The sequence below is a fragment of the Colossoma macropomum genome, unplaced genomic scaffold, assembly GCF_904425465.1.
Source record: "Colossoma macropomum unplaced genomic scaffold, Colossoma_macropomum, whole genome shotgun sequence".
NCBI classification, from domain to species: Eukaryota; Metazoa; Chordata; class Actinopteri; order Characiformes; family Serrasalmidae; genus Colossoma; species Colossoma macropomum.
In genome coordinates, this window is record NW_023494804.1 from 25002615 (window position 1) to 25028250 (window position 25636).

At 38.5% G+C, this 25636-nt stretch overlaps 1 protein-coding gene across 8 annotated transcripts in view; it reads right to left on the minus strand.

The window, feature by feature from the left end:
• Positions 1-25636, minus strand: part of ppip5k2 (diphosphoinositol pentakisphosphate kinase 2) — a 38862-nt gene that overhangs the window by 5079 nt on the left and 8147 nt on the right. For 2 of the 8 annotated variants that reach the window (XM_036595606.1, XM_036595607.1), the window contains exons 4-27: positions 24773-24863; positions 23454-23539; positions 20491-20645; positions 20158-20259; positions 18528-18689; positions 17053-17174; positions 16123-16224; positions 15801-15887; positions 15504-15579; positions 15288-15397; positions 15116-15201; positions 14835-14960; positions 13804-13925; positions 12791-12973; positions 12272-12413; positions 11955-12178; positions 11649-11776; positions 11300-11414; positions 10523-10630; positions 10314-10430; positions 9663-9833; positions 8028-8201; positions 5636-5708; positions 4183-4302 (exon numbers count right to left, since the gene is read on the minus strand). In XM_036595606.1, the coding sequence (XP_036451499.1) occupies positions 4183-4302; positions 5636-5708; positions 8028-8201; positions 9663-9833; positions 10314-10430; positions 10523-10630; positions 11300-11414; positions 11649-11776; positions 11955-12178; positions 12272-12413; positions 12791-12973; positions 13804-13925; positions 14835-14960; positions 15116-15201; positions 15288-15397; positions 15504-15579; positions 15801-15887; positions 16123-16224; positions 17053-17174; positions 18528-18689; positions 20158-20259; positions 20491-20645; positions 23454-23539; positions 24773-24863 (2982 nt within the window). Of the gene's footprint in view, positions 1-234; positions 298-4182; positions 4303-5635; positions 5709-8027; positions 8202-9662; positions 9834-10313; positions 10431-10522; positions 10631-11299; positions 11415-11648; positions 11777-11954; positions 12179-12271; positions 12414-12790; positions 12974-13803; positions 13926-14834; positions 14961-15115; positions 15202-15287; positions 15398-15503; positions 15580-15800; positions 15888-16122; positions 16225-17052; positions 17175-18527; positions 18690-20157; positions 20260-20490; positions 20646-23453; positions 23540-24772; positions 24864-25636 lie in introns of all 8 variants that reach the window. The other 6 variants (XM_036595613.1, XM_036595608.1, XM_036595611.1 and 3 more) reach the window with 6 other exon arrangements.

A 25636-nucleotide genomic window follows, 5' to 3' on the forward strand; every position in this document is an offset into this window, starting at 1 on the left:
GTTGATGATGTTTAGCAGAACTGAGCGAAGGAAATATAAGGTTGAAAAAAGCACATGGTCTCTGAAGTGTTGCATGAGAATTTTAGCCATCTCAAATGTTCATGGCCGCATTCCATGTGCACTGCCCTGAAGTTAGTGGGGAGGAACTGAGAGAGGAAGTCTAAATCCAAAACAAAATAATGGGGGAGGTGACGGGATAAACGGTGTACTGGGAATTAACGAAAGCAAACATACCATTGGTCGGGTGTCGCGCAAATGAGATAGAAAATCTTTTTACAGCAGAACCACGCGTGGCCTCTGAGAAAGAGAAAAACAGGTACCTGAAATGTACAACAGCTAACAGAAAGAGGGGTTAGAAAAGGGCAAAAGAAAGCAACTGTTAGAGGGCATGCAGGAGAGAAGGGTAAGGAAGGGACAGGAGTGCGTATTTTAGTGAGTTAGAAGTGCTGGGATTCTGACAGGCAAAGTGGGGGAAAAAAACTCGACCGCTATGGTTATCTGCTTTTCAAAATGGCAGGATGCATTTGCATTCTGCTTAGGAAAACATGAATGACGACCTATCAGTGATCAATCATGTGTCCTATGGATGGACTGATGAATTCAAATTCTCATTCAAAATGACAGAACGCACTACATCAGCTTTCCATCTCAAACCTTTACAGTTCTGCATACTGTTCTAATATTTAAGTCTACTCTAAACCCCATTCACAGTGCTTGTCTCTCTACACTGAAACACACTGTAATTCAGTGCCACAATCCTAAACAAATAAAGGAATCCTAGAAAAATGAATGTAACCACAATCACGTGAAGCAGTATGTACACACTGAAAAACTTTGCCTTTTTCAATTTATGTGGACATACATATATCCAGTATTCATTTAAACAATAATGATCGATAAAAGTGATAGAGAAGGTGATATATTTAAAATTGACATTTGTCATCTTTTTATAACTGAAATAAACAAAAATGCAGTTTTTTTTACATAGAAAAAACAAGTACATCCCTGCATATATCACTTCTTCAAATGTGTGAAATCAGGTGCACACAATAAGGTGCTAATGCCTAAAACACCATCATAGAATATTTTGGAGGAAACTGTCTTATTTAACCCTCAGAAATGTGATCTGATTAGCTCTTTTTAATTGGACTGCATGGTATCATCATGCCTAGCTCAAAAGAGATCTCTGAGGCCTTCAGAAAGAAGTTTGTAGATGCCTGTGAGTCTGGGAAGGGGTTTAGGAAAATTTCCAAAAGATTTAAGATTTAAGGGGGCTTCCGAGTGGTGCAAGCATTGGCCCTTTCATCAGGAGTTCGATCCCTGGTGATGCTTAAGCCTCGCTTTCTCTGGATGGGCAGGATGGCCCCTCATCTCCTCCCATCACCCAGCTCAAAGCTAGCCAGTGCATGCATCTGTTAGCTGGCATAACAGAATTGATGGCTGGCATCTTACGTTCGAGTGCGTTCAGCTGTACAGTGACGTTGCGTTAGAAGCAGTTAAAAAGTGGGGCTCGTCTCAAAGGTCTTGGTGGAAACCTGTGCTAGCGTTCACCCTCCTAGTGCTGGTGGTATCGTGTGATTGGGGGAGTCTTAACTACATCCATATTAGAGAGAAAATTGGGGGAAAAAAATTCAAACCACTGTCAACTTTTTTCAGGCAAGGCCACCCCAGCAAATTTAACCTGAGAGCAGACCACAAGATGTTTAAGAAGTCTCTAAAAACCACAAACTTTCATCACAGGCAACAGTGCTTGCCACTGTTGATGTCAATATACGTGCATTTACCATTACAAAGAGACTGCACAAATTTGACCTACATGGTAGATGCACCAGAAGGAAGAATTTGCTGTCTGAGAAGAATATAAGGGCAAGACTACAGTTTGCTAATAAATATCTAGGCAGTAACTAGGACTTCTGGAACAATGTGCTATGGACAAATGAGTCAAAAATAGAGTTGTCTGACCACAGACAGGTCATCTGTCAAAAAGTTGACAATGAAGAAGTACAACTTTCGACAGGATAATGTTTTCAAGCAAACAACTGAATCCGCCAAGAAATGTCTCAAAAGGAAGATTATAGAAAGGTTATGGAATAGCCTTGTCAAAGCCCAGAACTGAATCCCATTTAAATATGGAGGGATGATTTGAAACAGGATGTACATGCAAAAACCCCCATACACTGCACAGTTAAAAGAACTCTTCATAGAGGAGTGTGCAAAAATCTCCCGGTAGATGTCAGAAACTGGTAGATAATTACAAGAAACGTCTACATGAAGATGCTTCCAGAAGGGGCTGTACCAGTTACTGCAGCCAGGGGTGTACTTACTTTTTCACCAGTTCACTTTTTTAAATAAATGATTGCAATGTCAAATTTCTATTGTATTTTGTCCTTCAACATAACATTTATATACAGTGTTTACCCGAAGATCAAATACTAGTATGTCCACATATGTCAAAAAAGGAACACTGCATGGGGTGTACTAGCTTCTTCACATGACTACATAATGCCATTTATACTGTCAGTGTCAAGCTGATTTTAAAGGTGCAGTATTTAAGATTTACAAGACTCTATTAGCAGAAATGGAATGTAGTCTACAAAACTATGTTTTTATTAATGTATTATCACCTGTAACTACAAATCGTTGTTTTTTTCACTATCTTAGAATGAGTGCTTCATATCTACATAGACAGCGGGTCCTCTTTCAGCAGAGCCTGCCATGTTGCGCTAGCATGTTGCGCTACCACGTTTCAACAGTAACCCAGAACGGACAAACCAAACACTGGCTCTGGAGAGTGCCTTTCACATTTTTACGTTTAAGTGGCAGCTTGAATTTGGTGGCACTGTAGTACTGGTTGGAAGACGTAAAAAGAAGAATCAGTGGTTGCTGCCAGCGCTGGCAAACATTTTTGCGTTGTGAGAAGTTTGAGAACTCAAATTTGGACAAATGGAGGAACATATTAAGTAGCACAAGAAAAAGCAAGGGAGTGAAGTAAGGGTGAATCCTCGTTGTCAAAGAAGAGAACACATGACTGTCACCTTAGGTTCTACTACATACTTAAAGGGAGGAATGAAGGAGGGGTGAGGAAGGGGTATTTAGTTGGTTGCAGTCTGCAACCTCACTTCTAGATGCCATTAAATCTTACACACTGCACCTTTAAAACATTTAAAATCAGAACCAACTACTTACAGTGCTGTAGCTTTAATAGTGTTTATGTTTCTGTTGATGGACACAAGTTTGGCGACCTACCGGTTTTGGAAACTCCTGGTTTTCCTTATGTTGTTCCCCTTCCTTATGCAAGTGAATTATCTTACATCTAATATCCTAAGAAATATCTCCTTGAAAATGAATAACTTCTACTTAATGGCAATTTTGACTGGAAATTAAATAAATGAAGGGTGGTCTCTGACTTTTGCACAGTACTGTACATTTTTTTTATTAGATTTGTATTATTTAAATGTTGCTATTTATAACAGGCACACAGACTACTTGAGCCCTTTTGCTCCTGGCCTTTCACTATAAGCAGCAATTGATTTTCTTTCGCAGTTCTCAATGCAAACAGTACACTGTTTATATCAGTAGCTACTCATGATTACAACAAAAAGTACTTTCCCCTGTTTTATTGCACTGATGTAAGAAGAATGTGAAATGTGCTAACAGCATTTTAGAGTAATTATTATAGAAAAGCTTAGTGTAATGTGTTATATACAAATGTAAAGCATCTACACTCACATTGTTATGGTTGTCTGAAATATGCTAAACATTATGCTATACCATTATGCTACAAGTGCTTGTGTAGACTCATATAGGTCAAAATGAACATAATTGTCACTTATTTATTATGTACATTAATTACAGCCACCAATTGTTTGCTTTTCTATGATAGATGTAATTAGAAATTAAACTAAGTTTATAAGAACATAGTAATTACAAGGCTTTTATCAGATAATCACATGTATAAAATTAAAATAAATAGAAAAAAACACAAACAAAGCCCCAAAAGAAGCAACTTGAACTAAATCTGAATGTTCCAATGAGTCGTGCAGCAACTAAAATTTTAGACACAACACACACACACTCGCATAGTGTAAAAACAAAAAGAGGGAGTTCCCAGGATTCCTAAGATGAGGGGATAAAGGCTTTTTTTTTTTTTTAAATAAGATGTGTGCGCGTGTTTGCACATACCATCTAAGAAGGCAGAAGAGGTCAGCTTTTTACGGTGTGTGCGAGCATAATCTTGTAGGTTAGGTGCACTGGAGGAGCCTCCCAGCACCATGGTGCTAAACAGGCCAGCACAATGAGACCCTGATGGAGTTAGAGAAGATACATACAGCCATCGTGTGTTCCACGAGCCACACCTTGGAATGCATGCAGCATGCATTTCTAGGAGATTCTTGCCACAGAGAGACTTGTGCAGCCTCATTAAAAGCATCCCATAATGACAGTAATGTCATTTGTCGTCCTGACAACAGGTTTAAACAGAAAACTGCCTTTCAGTAGAACACTTTGCTTATTGTGTTCACTGTTGGGTTTATTTGTATAGACATAAAATACTTGATATATTATATACTGTAGTAACATCAGGTAATATTCCACTTGTAAACTTACAGTAGGGATCAAAAAAATGTATTTCTGTTCACAGATGATAACAGTGTATCATTTGCCACTTTATTGACTTCTTGTTATTTCTGAAATATTTAATAAAGATTCTAAACATATCTTTCGGCAAATAGCTTGCAGTATTTAAATTTACACTGTATGAGTTATTATTGTATATACAATAAGAAAATGTATTATGTGATTCCAAACTTTTGAACTTCAGCGTAATTGTACAGAAAGTTAGTTAACCATGCAGCTTAATACAATGTACTTAAGAAGGAACATTTTTTGATAGTTTGAAGTCGTAAAAAACATTCCATTACTATTTATGCACATCTTAATGTTCGTAAACGGTTATGAGGAAGACATTTATTAAACAATTCAAAGTTTGGCTGCGTAAAACAAATAATAAAGTCACTGCTTTTAATGTAAGTACTCCTGCTCCAACAGCTGGCAATTGAGCCATTTCAACAGATCTGAATGCAAAGTAGCAAAGTGGCTACCCTCCACCCAAATTAAAATTTCAACACTGCCTACTATACAGTAATCATGCACAAAGGACATTACCAGCATGTATGAGAAACTGAGTCAGCACTGTATTAGGTGGTTATGTGGCAAAAATCTTGGTTTAAAGTGTGTTCAGATTATTCCAATTAAGACTATTACTTTCAATTCCACATCACACCTTTAGTAATTGATCATTGGGTGCCAAAGAATCAACAAAGAGAAGCCTGTGCAAAAGAGGCACTCTAAAAATGCTAACAGAGGCACAAAGCCATCACACAGAGCAAAGAGTTGAAATGGAACGGCACAGTATTACTTCATGGCTTCACTTATCAGTTCTTAAGGAAATACAGTATGAACAAGATGACAAGTAAAACATACTACTTTCAAACCAAAACAAAACACTAAATATTTAAAGTCTTAATATTTTATCTATTTTAGTAAGTCACAATACTTCATGGTCTATGTATATATCTTATTTACTTATTTTAATGGTAAGAAAAAGGATGGCAATTTCAAAAAGGAATCAACTTACCCATTCCAGTGGTGAGCTTCTGGTCCGAGTGTAGCCTGCCTGGTCTTGCATGACTGTTGTTCTCTGAGAGAACCTGGAAAAGCACAAACAAAAACATTAGCCATTCTATAAAAATAACATATGGACAAAAGGAAGAAGAAAACAGAAACTAAATATTTAGTTTAAAAATTATGCCTTTTCCAGACAGACATATGTTAATAAGCCGCATTGAAAACATGTTAGTGAAGACGGAACAAAGACAACATGAAGATAACATGGAAAATAAATGGATCATGCAACATCCCCATGGCCACAGAGTCCATTCCACAAAAGATATTTCACAGTAACAATACGAAGCACAAGACAAGGCTGAGGTCAGGGATGTGGAAGGGCATGAAGACAGACATGGCAACAGTTTGCAGAGATTCCACAAATCAATGCTGCACGACTTGAACCGAACACACACTTTCACCTGTGTTGAAAACAAAGGGAAGAACAAAAATAAGCTCACAGGCCTTTTTGTGTCTCTGCTGAAAATGTTAATTCAACAGTTTCGTGCAAAACCAAGACAAACTTTGGAATGGCTGGATCCTCTGATTTGATAGGGTAGGGAAGAGACCATGTGGAATCCAGTAAAGAATCCTAGGGACTGGAAGGGTGAGAGCTGGAGGTGGGATGGCGGAAACGAGACACAATGTAGTCCTATGAACCCACCCCTGCAACTACCATACCTGAGTTGCTTACCTGAGGCCCAGAGTAATCTCTGAGCAGAAAACAGCAATATTGCCAAGTCTAATAACACTAACAATACTACAGCTATAAGTGCCCAAAAGCTTATCTTATAAACTATTCAGAAGCCACAGAAGAATTAAGTTGGCAACACCATTGCTGCCATATTACAGTTACAGATAATCCTACCTATACCTAAGTGTAGGTTACATCATATATATCAACATTTAGAAGGTCCTTTTAAGCTTTAACTAATACAAGTAAATATGACTTTAAACAAACCTTTAAGATTATACACAAAACATTTTATGATTTCTTGGCAAACTGATTTAAAGCACAAGAACACTTAATTCTAATCATCACAATCAACGTTTATATGAAAAACCCACACCACACCAATATCATTAATGGGACACAGTCATTCAGGCCCAAGTCTGAGGTATTACCTTAGTCACACAAGTGTTGGGTGAAAAAAAAAATCCTTATTTTTAAGTTCCACTTAAACTGTTGGAATATAAGGATAAGAAATGTAGGAGGATCTAGCTACATTTCTCCTGGTGGAGGACAGTGACCAATGAGCATTTAAAGAGTGCCAAAGCAAAGATGGACTTCAGCTCTGGAAGAGGCAAGTGCCAGGCAACTGGAGGGACAAACATCCACCCAAGACAAAGATCGAGAAACCAATGCCACCAGTCCTACTGCAACCCAGAAGAAGGTAAAACTGTTATTGGACACTTAAAATGAAGCAGGTTGCAAAGGACAGCTAATGAGTCAGCAGATGAATGAAAAGAGCTACCAAGATAAAAATGGCAAAATGAGGCAGTACAGTAGGTAATCACAAAACACAATACTCCTCTTCTTTCACAGTGCCTCAACAGATTTGGTTGTTAATTTAGTTGCTTTAGCAGAAAGCAAAAGGGCAGAGGCCAAATGTAGATAGTGCTGAAGCGATTTAAACCCAAGCTCCAATCCCTAAAGAAAGTGAAAGTTACAGGCTGGATTATTTTGGCAAAGTTTTGTGATGTCACATTAAAGGCACTGTAAAGAAAAGGTGCTGATGGAAAACACATTACAGCAAAACATGGCAAACGCAGACCATTTCACAAAAGAACAGACATACCTCAAAAAAGGAATTCAAAAGCAATACATAACAGCATGTGGTCCATGAAAACATGAGACTTGTTTTAAGAATTATGACAATACATTTAACTAAAGAACCACAGACATCTAAACTTAAACTTTCAACTGTGTAAAGAGAATGATCTGTGGCTGAGATCTGCAGACATGCTATATAAACTCAGGATTAAACTAGTAGTAAGACTAAACAAGTCAGTTTTCACAGTAATACACCACACAACAAGGAATTAGGAGGGAAAAACATGTTACAAAATGATAAACATGCAACTTGACCCAAAATCCTCTGCTGTTAGTTGACACTACAAGAGCTCATGACACTGACTGAGTCTTAAAGGTAGGTTGTCAAATGACACAAACCAACCATTTCTCTTGAATTCCTCTTTACATGGAATGAAAAAACAACAAAAAAAAATCAAACAAAAACAAAAAAGTACTCTCTTTTGATTGATCTGCTGATTAGGTGTCCTTGCTGACTGCCGTCAAGTTTCTTGGGTGCGCATGAACAAGGAGTTAGCGGTTGTGAAGAATGAATTAAATTTGTAAAAACCTGTTGCCATGAGCCAAAAATACTGGATGTGAAAGCCAGTGATTTGGGGGAGACAGGGGAGGAAGTTATTTGGTCCCCTGATCTGCGTCTTCGACGCCCAGTACCAACACCACAGGTGTAATGTATCCAGGTACCAATTGACTCAGGGCTAGACACACTCAGGGGGCTTTCTTCCTGGAAGTGAGAGAGGGGGCAGAAACAGCACAGTCATGCAACATTAACAACAGTCCGGCTACGTGTCCCATCAACATTCACAAGGTAGCCCCTTTGTTTAAGGAGGACACAAAACGTATTTGTGGTCATACTTTTCCAGCAGAGGTCTTGATAAAGTCTGTCTGCAATGGGGACTAAAGAAGACAACAAAAATAAATAAAACAATAAATAAAATGCATTTTGGTGAAAAAAATTGTGAGATTTCAAAGAACACGTATTTGCCTTTTCCACTAACACTCAGTGACAACATTTTTCATCGGTAGCAAACTTTATGAGCCATGCTAGTCCCTCATTGATTACTATAATCTCTTAAACTGGAAGTTAATTCACAGCCCAGACAGAAACACAGAACCATCACTGAAAAAATGAGTTAAACCCTGAATTTAAAATGTAAGCCTGAGCAAATACTAGAATTAAAACTCAATGAAATTACTACATGAACACATACTGTGAACTCTATCATTCAATATATTTAAGATAAAAGGAATGTTTATTAATAATAAATGGATGTGTTGTACTCGCTATGCTATTCTGCTTTAAATAATAGCTTATACAATTAAAATGATTACGATTTTTATATTATTCTAGCCATAAAAAAAACAGCTCACTGTCAAAACAAAAGAAAAAAAAAATGTTCAGTGTAAATTGTTGTTTCTTTGCTTCTGGGCATGCAGGCTTGGATGTGGTCAAACAACTATTTAGTGTATAACTGTGGTGTAAATTTATCAACTTTGCACAAGATCAAAAAAAGAAAATACAACCAACAAGTCAGTCGTACAGAAAAAGGCAAACAAAATGACACCAGTTCAGACAGCTAAAATTGTGAAAAAAGCTCAAAGAAACCCTTTTTAGAAAGGAAATTATCACAGCATTGCAAAATTAGTGCAATGTATATGACATAACACTGTAAAACTGCAAGTCATTGCTAGCCTTCTCCACACTACTTTAACATGTTTATAGCAGCAGAATTACCATATCTGCATGTATACAGTTGACAATGACAAACTATGAAATACAGCAAATAAAATATATAGTATTTGAAGCACTTAAAGCAGCTCACATGCCTAGACATTTAAGTAAAACTATCAATACATCAAAGTTTTCTATCCAATAACATGCTTTTTACAGAAATGCTCTATGACATGCAATTTCTTCAATAAACAAATAAACAATGTATTGGGCACTTTGTTACATGCAACTTGTTAATATTTTGTGATGACTGTAGGCAAATCACTGCTAAATTCACTACTGTTGACAATTTTTGTGTGGAAAATTCCAAAGCAAAATTTCAGGGAAAAAGACATTTTTCTACAAAAGTCAGATAAAACTGTACAGTCGCAGTATAAAGAACAAGAACATTTTATCCTGTCCCTGCATTAAAACAAGATAACTGACATCAAAACTGAGCCAGATGCCACTTACTTCTACAGAGCCGATCTTTTTGGAGCGTGGAAGAGGGGATTTCCTGTGAATGTAGATGGGGTCAGAAACCATCGGCCGGAACATTACGAGGGCTCGGTCTGGCTCGTCCCGCTTCAAACCACTGGACTCCTCATCACTGTCATTCTGCGACTTTTTCTTAGAGCCTTCGTTCTTAAAAAAAAAAAACAAAGTGATGCAAGATCTCTTCACATACAGACACTTAACTTTATTTTTTCCCCCCATTATCAGTTTAGTACTGAAGTAGTTTTTATGACAGCAGGAAGCACAACTGCTCACAGATCACTGAATTCATGTAGTCAGTACATAAATTAGAAAAAATTAAAAACCATTTAAGCAGTTATCACGAAGTTTCTGACATTCACCAATGTTTTCTTACTTGGGATTTGTTCTTAGGTAAGGACAGAATCTACACATACTCAAGAGCTCAAAAGGTAAGAACAATTCTGCTGTTTAAGAACGTCATGAACTTCTTAGGATCTTTCTCAATAACAAATTTAAGAACAAACTTGGGAAGGCATTGGTGAATGAAGCCCTATATTCTTAATCCGGAAATCTACAGATCATTGTGTGGATCAACAAATATATAAATATATAATGAGACACAGACAGACAAACAGACAGATGTCTAACCTCTCTGGACGCTGGTCTGTAGCCAAATCCTGATGGCAGGTTTTTGTCTTCCTCACAGCCTTTCGCTCCTGGGCTGAAATGCAGCTCCACATGAAAACGCTCCTCTGACGAGGGGTCCTAAATCCACACAGCCACCGTTAGGTCACATGCACCACTAACTAAACCATCAAGATAAACCTACAAGAGCCATTTGCCTCATGAACTGTTACCTTGTTAGGGTCCTCATAAAGCATGATTACAATCTGAGTCATGTAGTTCAGCTCACTGACAACTTTGAGGTAGTCCATGGCCCTTTTCCACTGCTCATCTTTGGTCTCCTGGAAAATTATTAAAACAACCAATTAAAAACTAACAACTGCCATAATTCATCATATTATGCCGTGGTTACACTACATGATTTTTACCCTAATTTTAGCCCCTGTTCTCAGTCTGTTCTGGTTGGCTCTAGTCCTTAGATTTTGAGGTTATCGCAGTCGCTGGTTGGCAGAGAAAACTGAGTAGCACGTGAGGCGCACAGATTCAGATTTTTTTTGCCTCTTCATCAAGATTCAGACCATTTGGAGTACATAAAAGATCTGATTTTTTCAAGCCAACTCCGGACTTAATCTAGCAGTGACTTAACTATCTACATGTCCCATTAATGTGAAAATGCTAGATTACAAGCTAAGTAGTACATGATCCTGTCATTTAGTGTGTAATCAACAATATTTCAGTCACTAAAAAATAAATGGCAATAATCAGTTGAAATTTAAGACACTCAGTCATTTCGTAACGTGTTAAGATTTTAAGTCGTGTAGTATAACCAAGGCTTTAGACTACTAAGCAAAAAGTAAAACTAAGAAGTAAATTTTGATATGTAATGACATTATGTCTCAAATTTAAAAATGTCTAACATTTTGTTTTTTAAATAATTATTTGTCCAGAATAATGACATGAAAAATTTATTTCTTTGGAGGATTTAAGAAGGAAAGTATAAGATGGCCTACATCACAGAGGGCTCCATAGCGTAGAATTGAGAGGAGAGAGTGCACGTGACTCTCACTGGTAAAGTAGAGCCTGGTACGCACATGACGCTCAGGAGACATGACTCCTCTAGAGTACCTGCACAGAGCACACACAGACATGACATAAAGTGACTTAAATTACCTTCTACTTGACTTAAAATCATGCATCAACCAACCAATAAATCAGATCAATAAACGATTTTGATTTTCAAACTTTAAATGTTTGTGTTTTTGTATTGTAAAGAGAACATTCCTACAATACTCCTTACAAACTCAACAGGATAATTCAGAGTCATATGGAGGACAAAACAGGCCTCTGGTAGCGGCTTACACTGGGTGAAGCTTGTTGACAGTGTCATCGTCTTGTGTCCTCTGGAGGTCAGAACGGATCTTGCGGATGAGAGGTGTGCAGTAGCCTTTGGCAATGTCTAGCTTCTCAGCTTGTGAAATACCATATTCCTGTCAGGAAAAATTAATAACTTGCAATAGTGCTGCAGTATATACTAGAGATGTACTTACTAGAGATTTAATTTTGTAGTTTGAAGCCCCTTCAAAAGAGCTAGTCCAGATATCAGCTTCTACTATACAATGGTTTACTGAGAAGACTAGGTTAACTAACAGAGAAAAATTAGCTCACTTGTGGAATGACTATGTCGGCCAGAGCCTTCGAGAGGCGATAGATCTCCATGGTGTTGTCGAGCTTGAGCGAGCTGTTGTGCTGAACGTCGTATTTGATGCAGTCGTAGATGTCTGGGATCTTACTGATGTTGTAGCGGCCATTCTTCATCTTAAAGTCTTTCTCCAGTTTGGACCAGCGGCGCAGCATTAACTCCAGAGTCTCACTGTGGTACAGCTGAATGTCTGAGAAAGCAAACACTTTAGCACAACATGGACCAGGAATGCACAATGATCGTTATTTTTTTAATGGGAGGAACAGTTGTTTAGGCCCCATACCTGCTGATTTGGGGTCCTCCATCCTCTGCCTAATCTGTAGGGTTAAGTTCTGGATGAGGGAATACACCTTATCACACGTCTTCACTGGGTTCTTGATCATCTGCATGGACTTCACCAGGGATGTACTCGTTGTGGGAGCCAGCTATCAACAAACAGTAATACACATAGGAATGAAAACAGCAATCTGTGGTTTATGAAAAGAAAGAATCTATTCTCTCCTCTGAAAAAATTAACACGGAGCGGTTTTGAAAGCATATTTTTAAGGGTATGCTTGAAATAATTTTTCCAGTTAATTAATTTTCCCTGCTTGACGTGATGTGTAACCAAATGAAAAGGATAAAATGAAATCTCTTCAAAATTTTTAAATAAGCAATTTATTCTGGACCCAAAAACTGTGTTCAAAGCTGTGGCTTTGGAAGGATAAACCTTGAAACTTCTTCCTTCAATACCAAACATCTTCACAAATCAAATTCTTTTCAAAGACATCTCTTAAAAGCTAGTTCCAAAATGTTCACCGACCTTTTCGTAATCCTCAGATGCAAAGTCTCTGTCTTTTTGCAGGATCTCATGGAGCCTAGCTTTGACCCTCTGCTGGCAGCTGTTGAGAGAGTCGCTGTCACTGTCCAGCAGACCATTCATGTTGGCACTCTTGACCATCTGCACCAAGATGGGGGTCAGCTCACCCTCCAGCGCCAACAGACCCTACAGATACAATAACAACACATACACATGTACATGAAAAAGCTAAGCACAAAATATGCCTAAATGCAGGTACAATATGCACTCATAATGCCCCTTAAATTAATGTTCTGTTTACTAAGGCTGTAACTTATCACTCAAAGTGTGCACAGGACCACATACTAATGGGACTATGCTTGTGAAGCATAGCTTTAAAAGAGCAGTAAAAGAGTGGAGTCGTTAACAAGCTTGAGACAAAAGTAAAATGTAAATCAGCTCTAGAATGAGAATAATACAAACTGCAAGCGCACACTGTGGCCACAAGTCACATTTTGAGTTGCAACTTCTTATATACTTTCATCTGGGCCAGCCAGTGGAGAGAGCATTATTGTGTTGGCAAATAGGAGGACTGTCCCTCTGTCTTGCCGCTGTAACTGCTGCCACTGTTAAATAAATCTCCCAGTGACACATCTTTTAGACACTGCTGCTAATTTACATCTGGCTATAGGAGGTAGACAAAATCCATGCAAAACATGCTACCACTAGTTGTTTAAACTTGAAATGGACTATGTAAATGAACCACAATTTCAATATCTCCACCCATTTTTTTTGCATGATCCATCCACATTTTGCACGAGGGAGTCAAACACATTTTTGTACATACAGCACAATAATGCATGTGCGCAAATAGCTTAGTACTGTACATTCTTAACGTTTAATTCCACATAAAAAAGATACTCTGAAAAGCTCATTTTAACTGGCCTGAGACACCCAGATGCATGTGAAGAGTGATAGTAACTTGTAACATCTTTTAAAAGTCTGTACAAGAAGCACAGATCACTAGGGAATTGCACCTTGGCAAAGGCAGCTGCAGTCATCTGAACTCTGCCCTCGTCAGAAGCATAAATCTTCAAGTCGTGACGATACGTACTGTGCAGACGCAACAAGCCACACCCAGGAAAGCCTGCATAGTCGCCTGCAATAGACACATTTTGACAATATTATTTGAGGCAGAGAGAATCCTTTGAGCAAGCAACAAGCTTAAGAAGTATAAGAAAATGTTAAGTGGTTCCAGCTCTAAAATCTGCAAATAACTTGGCCCTATCTGTGCAGAACAGAGATGTACGAATATCACTTTTGCCCTTTCGATACTGAAACCTGATCCTTGAGCATCGGCAAAAACTGAGTAACAATATTACCTTTATCTAACCTAACCAGCTTATAAGTCCTGATATTTATACACTTCCACTTTTTAAATATTTTATTCAGGTAAAAGCTTGGTAAAAGAGAAACTCCAAATGATCATGGTACTCAAAACTGAAGTAACTCAGGTACTCAAAACATTAGTAGGACAACCATCAGTATCTCCTTCCTTTATGCAGGTCAGTATTTAGTATGAGTTTTGTATTCTGTTGCACATCTCTTCTTTTGGATGAATCTGGGCATAAAGTTAAATATAGCTGAAAGGAGGTACTTTTGAATATGATAAAACTAAATTTTCACATTAAATTAAATACAAAGATTAAATAATTAGAGGTGGCCCAAGACTATTTTTGAGCGCTCTATTTAAAGCAGCAGGACCAACACAATAATCACAGCCAAAAGTGATTCATTTTAATACATAATGCAGCCACAGCGGGTCACTGCAGAACCAATGTTTTTTCAGGCTGTGTGTTAACATGTCTTTTGTCAGTGCTCACGGAACAATCAACAGGATGTCTGCAAATTGCCAGGCAAATTCCCCTGGCTCAAGACCACTTGTTTGGTGAGCTGTGAATGAAGCACTGGGACCAGGCCTACTGCTTAGACAGACCTTACGCTCTTTGACAAACATGCAACTGCAGCCTAAAAATCCCTGGTAGTGCAGCTGCTGTTGTGGCTGTACCTTGTCCTCCTGGGTACATGCACCGAAACGCTCGACCCAGCTCCTCCGCCTGAACCCTGCCTGCCGGAGTAAGCTCCCCACCCCACTTCAGCACCAGCAATAGGGACGGGTCATCCCTCCGCATGTCTGAAAGCATACACAAAGTCACTCTTTAACTACAACTAGAACTGCATGTAATTACAACCAAATGGACTACAGACACAAACTAACATTAGTCACAGTATCGTTGTACACAGAAGTGCCAGATTCAAAAGGTCCGCAAGGCGTAAGAAAGCTCTTACCTTCCTCTTCACTTGACGTTTTTGGGCAACCATGGGGTAGATATGTTAGTTGCACCTTTCGATTAATACCTGAAAAATGGCCATACCTGCAACAAGATGCAGAAAAATGTGAGTATTACCTAAAATATAATAGTTTGACAGCCATACAAATCTTAAACAGAGCTCCACTTACATCTCTAGGACGGTTTTCAGTTGTTCAAGTTTGGCTTTGCTTTCTTCAATTTCTGTATCATTATTCTGCCCAAGTTCAACCAAAAGTTGTCTAGCAATGTCTAAAACTTCCTGTTGAGATGAAAACAAAATAAAACAATATTCAAAGTTTGCACCAGATAATAAAGGTAAACACATGCCCATTTGATAACAAACCCTGAAGCTCTGATTTCTTTACCTGAAGTTGCTTTGGCTTTTTCAGTTTTATCTTTCCACTTTTGTACCCTTCGTATTTTTCGAAAAGATCGAAAAATCTAAAAGAGACAATGAACAGGAGGATAAGCATCCCCATTCCACTCCATAACAAAAAATGCAATTCTAACACAGCAATGTCCACTAGCTGAGCCCCGGTGTAAAGGTAAATGGCAATGATGATAACAGCTCCATCAAAGACAGGCTACACAATAGGACTGCCACTAGCAACACAAACTAAACATGGTGATCCAGCACAGACTACGACGAGTAAATTCAGCACCTTTGATGTCGGACCTCCATTTTCATTTTTTGCTTGGGGGTTCGATCTCCATGTCGAATCACAGCAATCACACACCGCAGCTCCATCCTAACAAATTTCAAATAGAGTAGTAAGGCGAGGGTAACGAATGCTTCTGAAATACTCCAAATGGAAAAAGTTCCAATCAAAATAAGACCTTAGAAAGTTAGGCAGAATGGTAAACATGCTGTTACTGCCTTTGAAATACTCTTGATCACTGCATTCCTATAGCAATGGTTTTCAAATGTTTCTATTACTGCAATAATAAAGTGCCTTGCAGCATGCTATTAAAAAAAGAACACACATTGTCCCTGAAGTGGTGGGAACTATGGGAATATCCTCTGCCTCCAAAGGGATGGACCATGGAATCTGGAACTGCGGAGCAAGTTCTCTCATGACAATATTCCTGAGGAAAAAATAAAAAGGAACATTACAAACCCTGGTATTCATATATCATCACCGAATAATCCTGTGCAGGTAAAACGAGGTAACGTTTCTGAGATTAACATTGTATAACATAATCCAGTTGTCCTTTGGGCAGGCTGATTGTAGTGGGCTCCAGAAATTGGGACTTCACAGGCAAACTACAAACTTGACCCAAGAAATGATCAAACCCTGACTAAAATGACACTTAAGGTTAATGTAATGTCTGGAATTAAATGGTTGTTGCAGGTCAAGAGAGCATTTTGAGATTCACACTATGTGATCAAAACACATATCTGAATAGAAATCTGTATTAATTCTTTGTTTAAAATGGGCCTAGGATTAAATTCGCAATCCAGGGTCAATTGTGTCATGCAAGTTACAAATAATAAAAGCCTTTGTAGTACAAAGTCCCATGTTAATATAGTGGAAGGCAGAAATCCAATAAAAACAGTATAAACCCCCCACAGATTTTTGAGACTAGACAGCTTAAAAAGCAGCTTTTGTAGGCGATGATTTAATTGAAACATAATTATAACTTCCTATGGGGCATTTGGCCACATTCACACAGTGAGAGAAGCAAAGCAGAGCCTTCTTTCCCCTGAACTTTGTGAGGTATTATCCAGTTAAGCACCTACATGATTACATGGATATGTGAATAAAACATCCCCCACTGAGGTGCTGCTGTCAAGTTACTGGGGAGAGCCCTACTACTTCTGGGAATCAGCTACAGCTGGCTGGAAATGGAAGGAAAAAAAGAATTTCCAAGCTATTACATGCACTCCTACAACCTAATTTTTTTTTTACTTACCCTAGTATTTTTGCACAGTCATCATAGTACTTCATGGAGTTCTTCACAAAGCTGAAGCCGTTCACATCACAGACATATGACTGGCCGTTGGCACGAAGCAGGTCAAACCCACACACTGTTTGCTGTCAGTAAATAAGGTAGACATAACAAGTCGAAGTAAGTAGAATAACAACACAGTGAGTACTTCACTGTTTACACTGTTTAAGTAACACTTACCCATGAGGGCAACAAGTCAAGGTCTTGTCATTGAAAGTAAAAACCTTAGAAATAAGATCTATATTTTACAGTGTGTAGTGATGGTTGCAATAGAGAGCTTTACTGCGGTCATTTGCAATATGCCTGTCTCCATGTCACAGTGCAACACCTCCAGGCACAATATAAAGTGGGATTCAGTGGGATTCGCCCATTTGCTGATTGGTTCTACATTTATGTTGATAGTTTAAATGGACGCCAAATAAATGAAAGCATTGCACAATTTTAAATCCACCACTCAATAAATGTCAAAGCTTCAATCTAACACCAATTACTAAATATTAAATGGCACTGATAACAAGGAGAGAGTAGCTGGTTAGCATTAGCTTAGCTAGCATGCTGCTAGCTCTGCTCGCCACAGAACAGGTTCAATTCTGATTAATAAAAGCTTTACTGACAAAGATTTAGATAATAATGACTCAAATCTGAGGAAGCGAAGTGGCTGAAGTTAGAGGAACAGAAAGCCAAAATGAAACCTCTTCTTTGGTGTTTGGAGCCTCCTAAGCTAATGTTTTCCAAACACCCCAGAACTAACCGGTGCTCTGCTATCACAAGTCTAAATGATAAAACTTGTAACAGCGAGAGCAAAGTCAACTGATCACGCTGGAATGACAGAAAGCTGACAGACCTGGTCTGTAGTGCTTTAAGCTGTAGTCTGCTAGGCTAATCTAACGTGAGTGTACGGTGCCTCCCACCACAGTACGGTGCTAATGCTAGTGTAGTTAGCCAGCTACAGGTGAAATGCACTGCAGCACAGACTGATTGATGCTCCTGGAGTTGGAAAGACAGACGGAATCTAACGTGTTTTGTGGTGGACTGTGTGCATAGCTATTAGCCTGTTAGCCACTCACTCTTATTTCCTGGTTCTGATTTAGCGGTACAACACACGGGGTCTCATGAGTCCGGACCAGCACAGTATGGCCCTGAAAACCATTTGGCCCGACAGTGGAAAAGAGGCCAAAGAGAGCAAAGATAGTTTTCATAGCACTACGGTTAGTTTTCATAGCACTACAGTCAGTTACTGCGGTGACACAGCTGTTCTGTGATAAACACTGACACAGAGTAATCCCACAGGGCCATGAATTATCCAGTGTCCACGCACTGCTAAGTGCACGCTTTGATCAAGCTCAACTCGATAATGACTCAATAATGGGTTTAAACATTTTTATAATGGGCTCAACTGCTCTGAGGTCAGTGCGGTCAGTTTTCCACCCTGCATTTACCTTAAAGGCCAGGCAGACTTTCCAGGCTATTAGCTTTTCTCTGGCATTGAGGATAACAGGGTAGCGAACCTCTTTTCCTTCACTGTCTCGCTCTACCTTTCCATCCAAAGCAGGAGACTTGCGGGCCTCTGCATGGGCATAGTCTGGGCCCACTGTGTACACCTGGAAGCATAAAGACACAATGAATAAGGGAGAAATGTTTCAGAGTGTGGAAGTGAATAAGAGTGTATGTGTGCAAATACCAGGCAAAAATAAGGCTAACCTACAATGTCAGGATCAACAAAATGGTCCTGACTTAGTAAAGTACTTTCTACAAAGCCTCCATTTTTAAAGTTAAAAGCAGTAGTGTGCACTGTACAGTAAAGTACAGTTCATACAGTACACCGACAGGAATTCCAAAAGGGCCTATATAATGGAAAAACTACTTTTCCTGACTTTTGTTTAATAAAAGAGTTTTTATTTTAAAAATGTAACATGTAGAATGTAAACATCATTTAAGTTTCAAAACATACCATTCACTCCCCAGTCCATACAAGGAAATTAAACTGCAAAAATATCCTGTTTTTATTCACCGTTGTCACGTCACAAAAACCAACACATTTACATGTAGCTATGTGTTCATGCTGAAGTTATTAGGAGTGCTTCAGCATGATTTTTTTTTTTTTTGAAAGAAGCACAATGCAGAGCGAAGGCCATTTAAACATATCAGTCTTAAAGGCACAGTAACTAAAACAACTAGTTTAAATCTAATTCATATATAGAGGTTAGAAAATGGTCATATAAAATTAATTATGACTGCTTTTGGTACATAAAACCACAAAAAGCAAAACTCTTGTACTGCCTGCAGTGCCGCCTTTCTCGGTCAGCTACATCAGACAACACCATGTTAGAGGAACTTGGCTCTCACAACAAGCCCAGGCTCTAAAGCTTGTCAGCTGCTACTGACAGCATAATATTTACCAAATTCCAGCAGTGGCTGACGGATGTAGATGTAAGCACGAGCATCTTGGAACCAAATATGAGAGAAATTACTTCAGGGCATGCTTACGCATATGTTTATCTACATATTGTTCAGTTCTGTTTTTTCTATTTTGTACAATAAAAATATTACAATTTACTTGTTAATATAGTTCTAATAAAAAAATTGGAACAATATGTCACTATTAACCTAAAAAATAGGTTTACTTAAGCATCTAAAACGATTTACATTGAAAAAAATATGTACATTTAAACACATTACACCATGAAATATCAAAACTGTTACTGTTACACCATGAGATTAATTTTTAGAAATACAGCTCACTACTAGCTAAAAAAAATGCAAAAACATTTCTTTTTGGTTAATATATATGTATGAACCCATGTCCAGACAGCTTATAAAACAAACCCAAGTGTGTGGATGCTTACAGGTGTACAGTCAGAAAATTGGCCATGCTTGACAAGGCAGTCAAGGGCATATTACATGACTCCAGGGCTATTGTGTTGTGCCGACTGCTACAAATCAGTGTAACTTGATTCCAGACACACTGTGAATACTGACAATCTTTTCAGCTTTGTCAGCTTAGTTCAGCACCCAGCCCTGAACACTCCTGACACAATCACAAAGACTAACAAATATAGACTCTAATACCTTCACGTCTGTCCCATCTGTAGGCATAAACTCCTCATATATGTACGAGCCTGTTTTCCGGACACTACTCTCAGGAGAATAAACACTACTTCTGCTGCCAATCTGTAATGAAGACAGACACAATACTTAGACAGAATTAGCCATTGACTAAGTGAGGGCAGAGACCATTATATTTATTATAAATAAGCCTGTGGACGGAAGAGAAAAAAGTAAAGTTTGTTTCAATACAAAGGTATTAGGTGAGTTAATAGAAAATTGATCTCTTTATGTCATGAAAAGCAGATAATAGTTGTTTGTGCACAAGTGTGTTTTAGAGCATCCAAGTGTTCTAACCTTGCGGAAGAGTCTCTGGCTGCCTCCTCCTGCAGAGGTGGGGTAGTAGATATAGACGTTGTGGTCCTCGGCACTCACTGGCTTCTCCACAAAAGGCTTCTGGAAAATTTCTCCGTTCACCTCCACATGGTCCTCTCCTTCAACCAAGTTACATTCTACAACCAATCACATAAAAACACCAACGGAAAATAATCTATATGTTGTATGTTGACAGAAATACACATATGAAAAGCTGCACCATTATTTTATTTATTACTACTTTTCAGAGACAGTTTTGCTTTCTTACAGCTCTACTTGTCAGCACTTTCTATAATAATTTGGACCTACATACTTTTGACTAAAGCAATTTTAAGACTGCTGTCTGTTCTAGAGATCAATAATAAATTAGCACAGAGTGATGTCTTAAGGTGGCTGAGGACACAGACAGCTTCTTATTGTTCTCTTACTTCAATGCAATGTCTATCATTATCTGTGCAACAGAGAAAACAAGACTAATCTTCTTAAGCCAGAGGAACTTAATCGTTGCAGTTGCTATCCAAAATGACGTCATTCAGTGTCATACTTAGCTTTATTTACCATTTGAACACCTCTTTATTGGAAAAATTGTAGAGCATTGCAAGAGGTAGGTGTGTGTGTGTGTGTGTGTGTGTGTGTGTGTGTGTGTGTGTGTGTGTGTGTGTGTATGTGTGTGTGAGAGAGAGAGAGAGAGAATGTGTACGCCTGTGTCTGCTCTGTGATATACTGGCGACCTGTCCAGGGTGTTTCCCATGAATGCTGGAATAGGCTCAGGCAATCCCCGCAACCCAGGAGGATAAGCGGAAGTGTGAGTGAGTGAGCATTGTGAGACGACACTTGGTACCGATATCAAAGTCAAAAGTCGGGTAGCAAGACAACCCCAGATGCAATCAGGTCAGGCATCTGAGCCAATTTTATAGGGCCAAAGAATAGTTGTCAATTCTTGTTGACAGCAGAAATATCAGCTAAATGCCCTTCGCTCTGGTCTCAGGGATAGTCTATTAATAGTAACAGCACAGAGCTGACAGCTTGAACAAAGTGCTGCTAGACATTCTGGCTCTTCAGTTACAGCAAGGCCTACAACTCCATTCAATCAGTCCTTACTGCCCTGTCACAGGACCAGGCCACTTTCTAAAAGGTCTCCCAGAAATGTTCATGTTTCAAGCAACAAATAAAAGCTAGAAAGGGACAAACTAAATTATGCAAATGAACGGCAACAACAGACTGTGCAAGATGCACATACAGTCATATGCAAAAGTTTAAATACTCCCAGGCAGATGACATGGTTTGTTGGTTTTCTAAGTGAAAATAAATTTATTGAGAACAAACTTATGGCATTTTTCTCCATATTTTTTACTTACTGACAAACAACACTGTGGGTTTACAATTGTGTGCTGGAATGCATGCAAATATCTATATCTGAAATAACCTGAAGTCTTAAATGAAATGTAAAAGTTTTAACATGCATAATATACGTTTTATTTTACTTCAGATAATCACATAACACTGGTGCAACTACAGAAGTACTAGGTAAACTGCACAATTTTGGTTAGCAATTTTGGAGAAATACTTCTTTAACACCCCCTCCCCCACGAGAGAACAGCAGAAATACAAGCTGGCAGGTGCTTACTAAATACACCCAGTACTAATTTTGAAACCATGGGAGGGTTGTTCTGGGTTGATATTAACAGTGTCTGTGAAGCTTGTAGAGAAGGGAAGCAGCACTTTCTCACTGCTTCTTTTGTGCTTGTGAAAAACACAAATGAAAAATGCTTTGAGACATCATGTAGGAAACAGCTGACAGTACTGTCATCAGGGCTACAGGAACATTTCCTCATATTCCACTTAATTCAATATTCTTACATAACAGATCTTTACAAAAAGGATTTAAATTCGAATGAGCGGATGTGAGTGGAGTGTTTCAGCACCATCAGCCTGCACACGGAAGAAAGGAATAGCAGACCAGGCTGCATAAAAACTGCGAGGGGAGGTGGGGTTGGAGTGAGTGAGTGAGTGAGTGAGTGAGAGAGAGAGAGAGAGAAAGAGAAAGAGAGAAAGAGAGAGAGAGAGAGAGAGAGAGAGAGAGAGAGAGAGAGAGAGAGAAAAAGAGCGAAAGAGAGAGAGAGAGAGAGAGAGAGAGAGAGAGAAAAAGAGCGAAAGAGAGAGAGAGCGTGAGAGAGCGTGAGAGAGAGAGCGAGAGAGAGAGAAAGAGAGAGCACGAGAGAGAGGGAGCGAGAGCGACTGCTTCATTAGTGAAACCTCCCCCTCCCCTCAATCAGCACAAGAGAGGAGCAATAAAAGCAAAGCTGAGGGAGAAGAGACATAGATTAAGAGACACTGAGTGAGAGTGAGAGAACTAACAAAAGACAGAGTTCTTTCTCCCTGATGATGTGACAGATGTTGCCATGGCGCTAGCACTGTTACCATGGACACAGGGAGGACTGACTGGCAGGACCTTTAGACTTGAGCCTGCTGTAACCCAGGGGGTGGAGGGGGGGGGGCAGTCTTTTGGACCAAGCCAAACAGTGACCTCCTATTTCACTCTCTCTGATTAGTGTACTGAGTCTTTTCAGACTGCCATGAAATTTTTTGACGTGGTATAGTGTGTGTCAGGTCATCAAAAGAAAAACAGGCACCAACAATTTTACACTTAGAAAGAGCAACTTGCAAAGACAAACATCAAACCAAAGCTGGAACTGACAGAGAGGAGAGAGGACGAAGGAGTGCCACCAAAAAGGCAAACTCAGTGATATTCTATGAAAGGCCTCCACTGCCAGTCTGTTTAAGTCAAACACTCAACACGTTTTCCATGTCCTCACCTGCTATATACAGTATGTAAATACAATGGTTATCAAATCATTTTTCTGTGAGAAACATCACTGTACTAGTCTCACAAATGGCTCTTTTTTGAACCCCTGAGACTGTATTATAGACAAACATGTACAAACCCTCTGGTCTTGCTGGGTCTCTGTTTAGAACAGCATAGCGTGGAAGCTGGATCCCCTCAGCTTTTAAGATCCGATACACCTCTCTCCTGCCAACGGAGAGACAATCAATAGACAGAAAAGTTGACAAATATGTAACAGTATTTTTGTATGAGTTTAGGATCAAGTTGTTTTACTTTACAGAAAAACAAAGTATATCAACATACAATCTGTACACTTCAAACTAAACTGAAATTAAGCTACAATTTAAACATACAAGCACTAGACATATGTTATGACTATGAGCCATATTCTACACTTGTCTTGCATGATCATTTGCAAAGTACGTTTATGGCATATATCCATTTGTGATGTATGTGAGTTTATGCACCATAATTTACTGTTTTTTAATGAACAGTTGGCTGTCTTGTTCTACGGCTCATTCAAAAAGCAGTCTGGGTTGAAACATTCATAACTTCAACTCGGATGGGTGGAGCTAATCTGCTGTAGGCTAAATAAGAAGATGTACAATCGTATGCAAAAGCTTGAGTCAAATTACATGTTTCGCTACAAATAACACATCTTGTATAGGGAACACACTACACATTTTATTGCAAAACTACTGTTTATTTACTAAATTCAACATATAAAAAAAAATAAATAAATTAATTAAAATTACCGAACATAAAAAGAGAATATGTATAATTCAGTAAATAAACAGAAATTGTACTCTGAAATCCGCAGAAAACCACCATATTTACAGTTGTGTACTTGCGTACAAAACATGTAATTTGACCAGAGATATCCAAACCTTTACATACGTACGTGTATGGGTTAAACGTCATCACAAAAACAATTCATTTTAAAATGTCATGTTCTGAAACTTTACCAATGTTTACATACTACATTAAACTCTTAAAAAATAAAAAAAAATAAAAAAAATAAAAAAAAACTGAGGGAAAAAAAACGTTATATATACCCTTTACAAAATACACGTAAAGTACAAGCAAATAAAACTTAAAAAAATAAACTTTCTCATCTTGAAAAGCAAGAACAAAGCCTGAAAGTGTAAAATTTCAAAATATAAACCATATTAAACTTTGCTTTCTGTTGTATTTTTTTATAAACATGCCATCAGCAGTCTTGGTAGTGGTCATGTGCCTCTGCTAAATGGATTACAGGTAAATGCTGCCATCACAATCATGTTACATACCACAGCAATACCAAATGTTCCCACTGTTAAACAAATCTTACGACTGTCTCAAAAGGTAACATGGTCAAGCCTCATATTGTTCTTAGCACAGTTTCTGTTCTTAGTGTTGCATCACTGGGATAGAACTCACCTGTCCTGAATGCAGTACTGTAGATCCAGATCATTGATCACAAATGGATTCCTAAGCTTCTCATATGCCACAGCTTTATCCAATGGAAATCCTTAAAGAGGTAATAAAAGACAAAAACGCAACCTGTTATATTAGTATAAACTTCGAACATAACTATCCTATTTCAGTCCATGTAAAACTGCCTCTTAAAAAGCTCTTATAAAGCTACAGTTACATGAAGTACAAACAAGGCCTAGTTTAAGATAAACACTAGTCAGAGTATCACTTGCTTTACTTCTTCACATTTAGAGACACTTCTTTCACATGTAGAGATTTAAGCCTCACATGTAAAATTAATTCACACTTTCAACTAACCTGCAAGAAAAAAAAAATCTGAAAGTCTTTTTTAACCTAACTGCAATACTCTGCATAGTCTTTTTGCTCTGAAGGTTTCCCAGCACTAAGAAACATGTAACCACCAGGGCAAGTATCATGTCTTGTTTGAACAACCTTTCACCAGCTATTTCCTCTTGTCCTGTTTTCTGCTCTCACTTATGACTGAATTCATTGGTACAATGACAAAGGCATCACCATTTGCTTAGTAACTCCCGGATATTAGGCTGTGCAAAAAATAATAAATCAAAGAACAAATATGTATATGTATATACATATACACTGACCAGTTTATAAGGAACACTATTCTAATAACTGGGTAGGACCCTCCATTTGATCTCAACAGAATCTGAGTTCTTCATGGCATGGATTCAACAGAGTGCTGAAATCAAGTAACTGCTGCAGATTTGTCAGCTTATTACAGTGCAAAGGTTTCAGGAACCTGAGAAAATTGAACTTACTCAAGAAGCAGTTTTTGGACAGTGTGTTTAT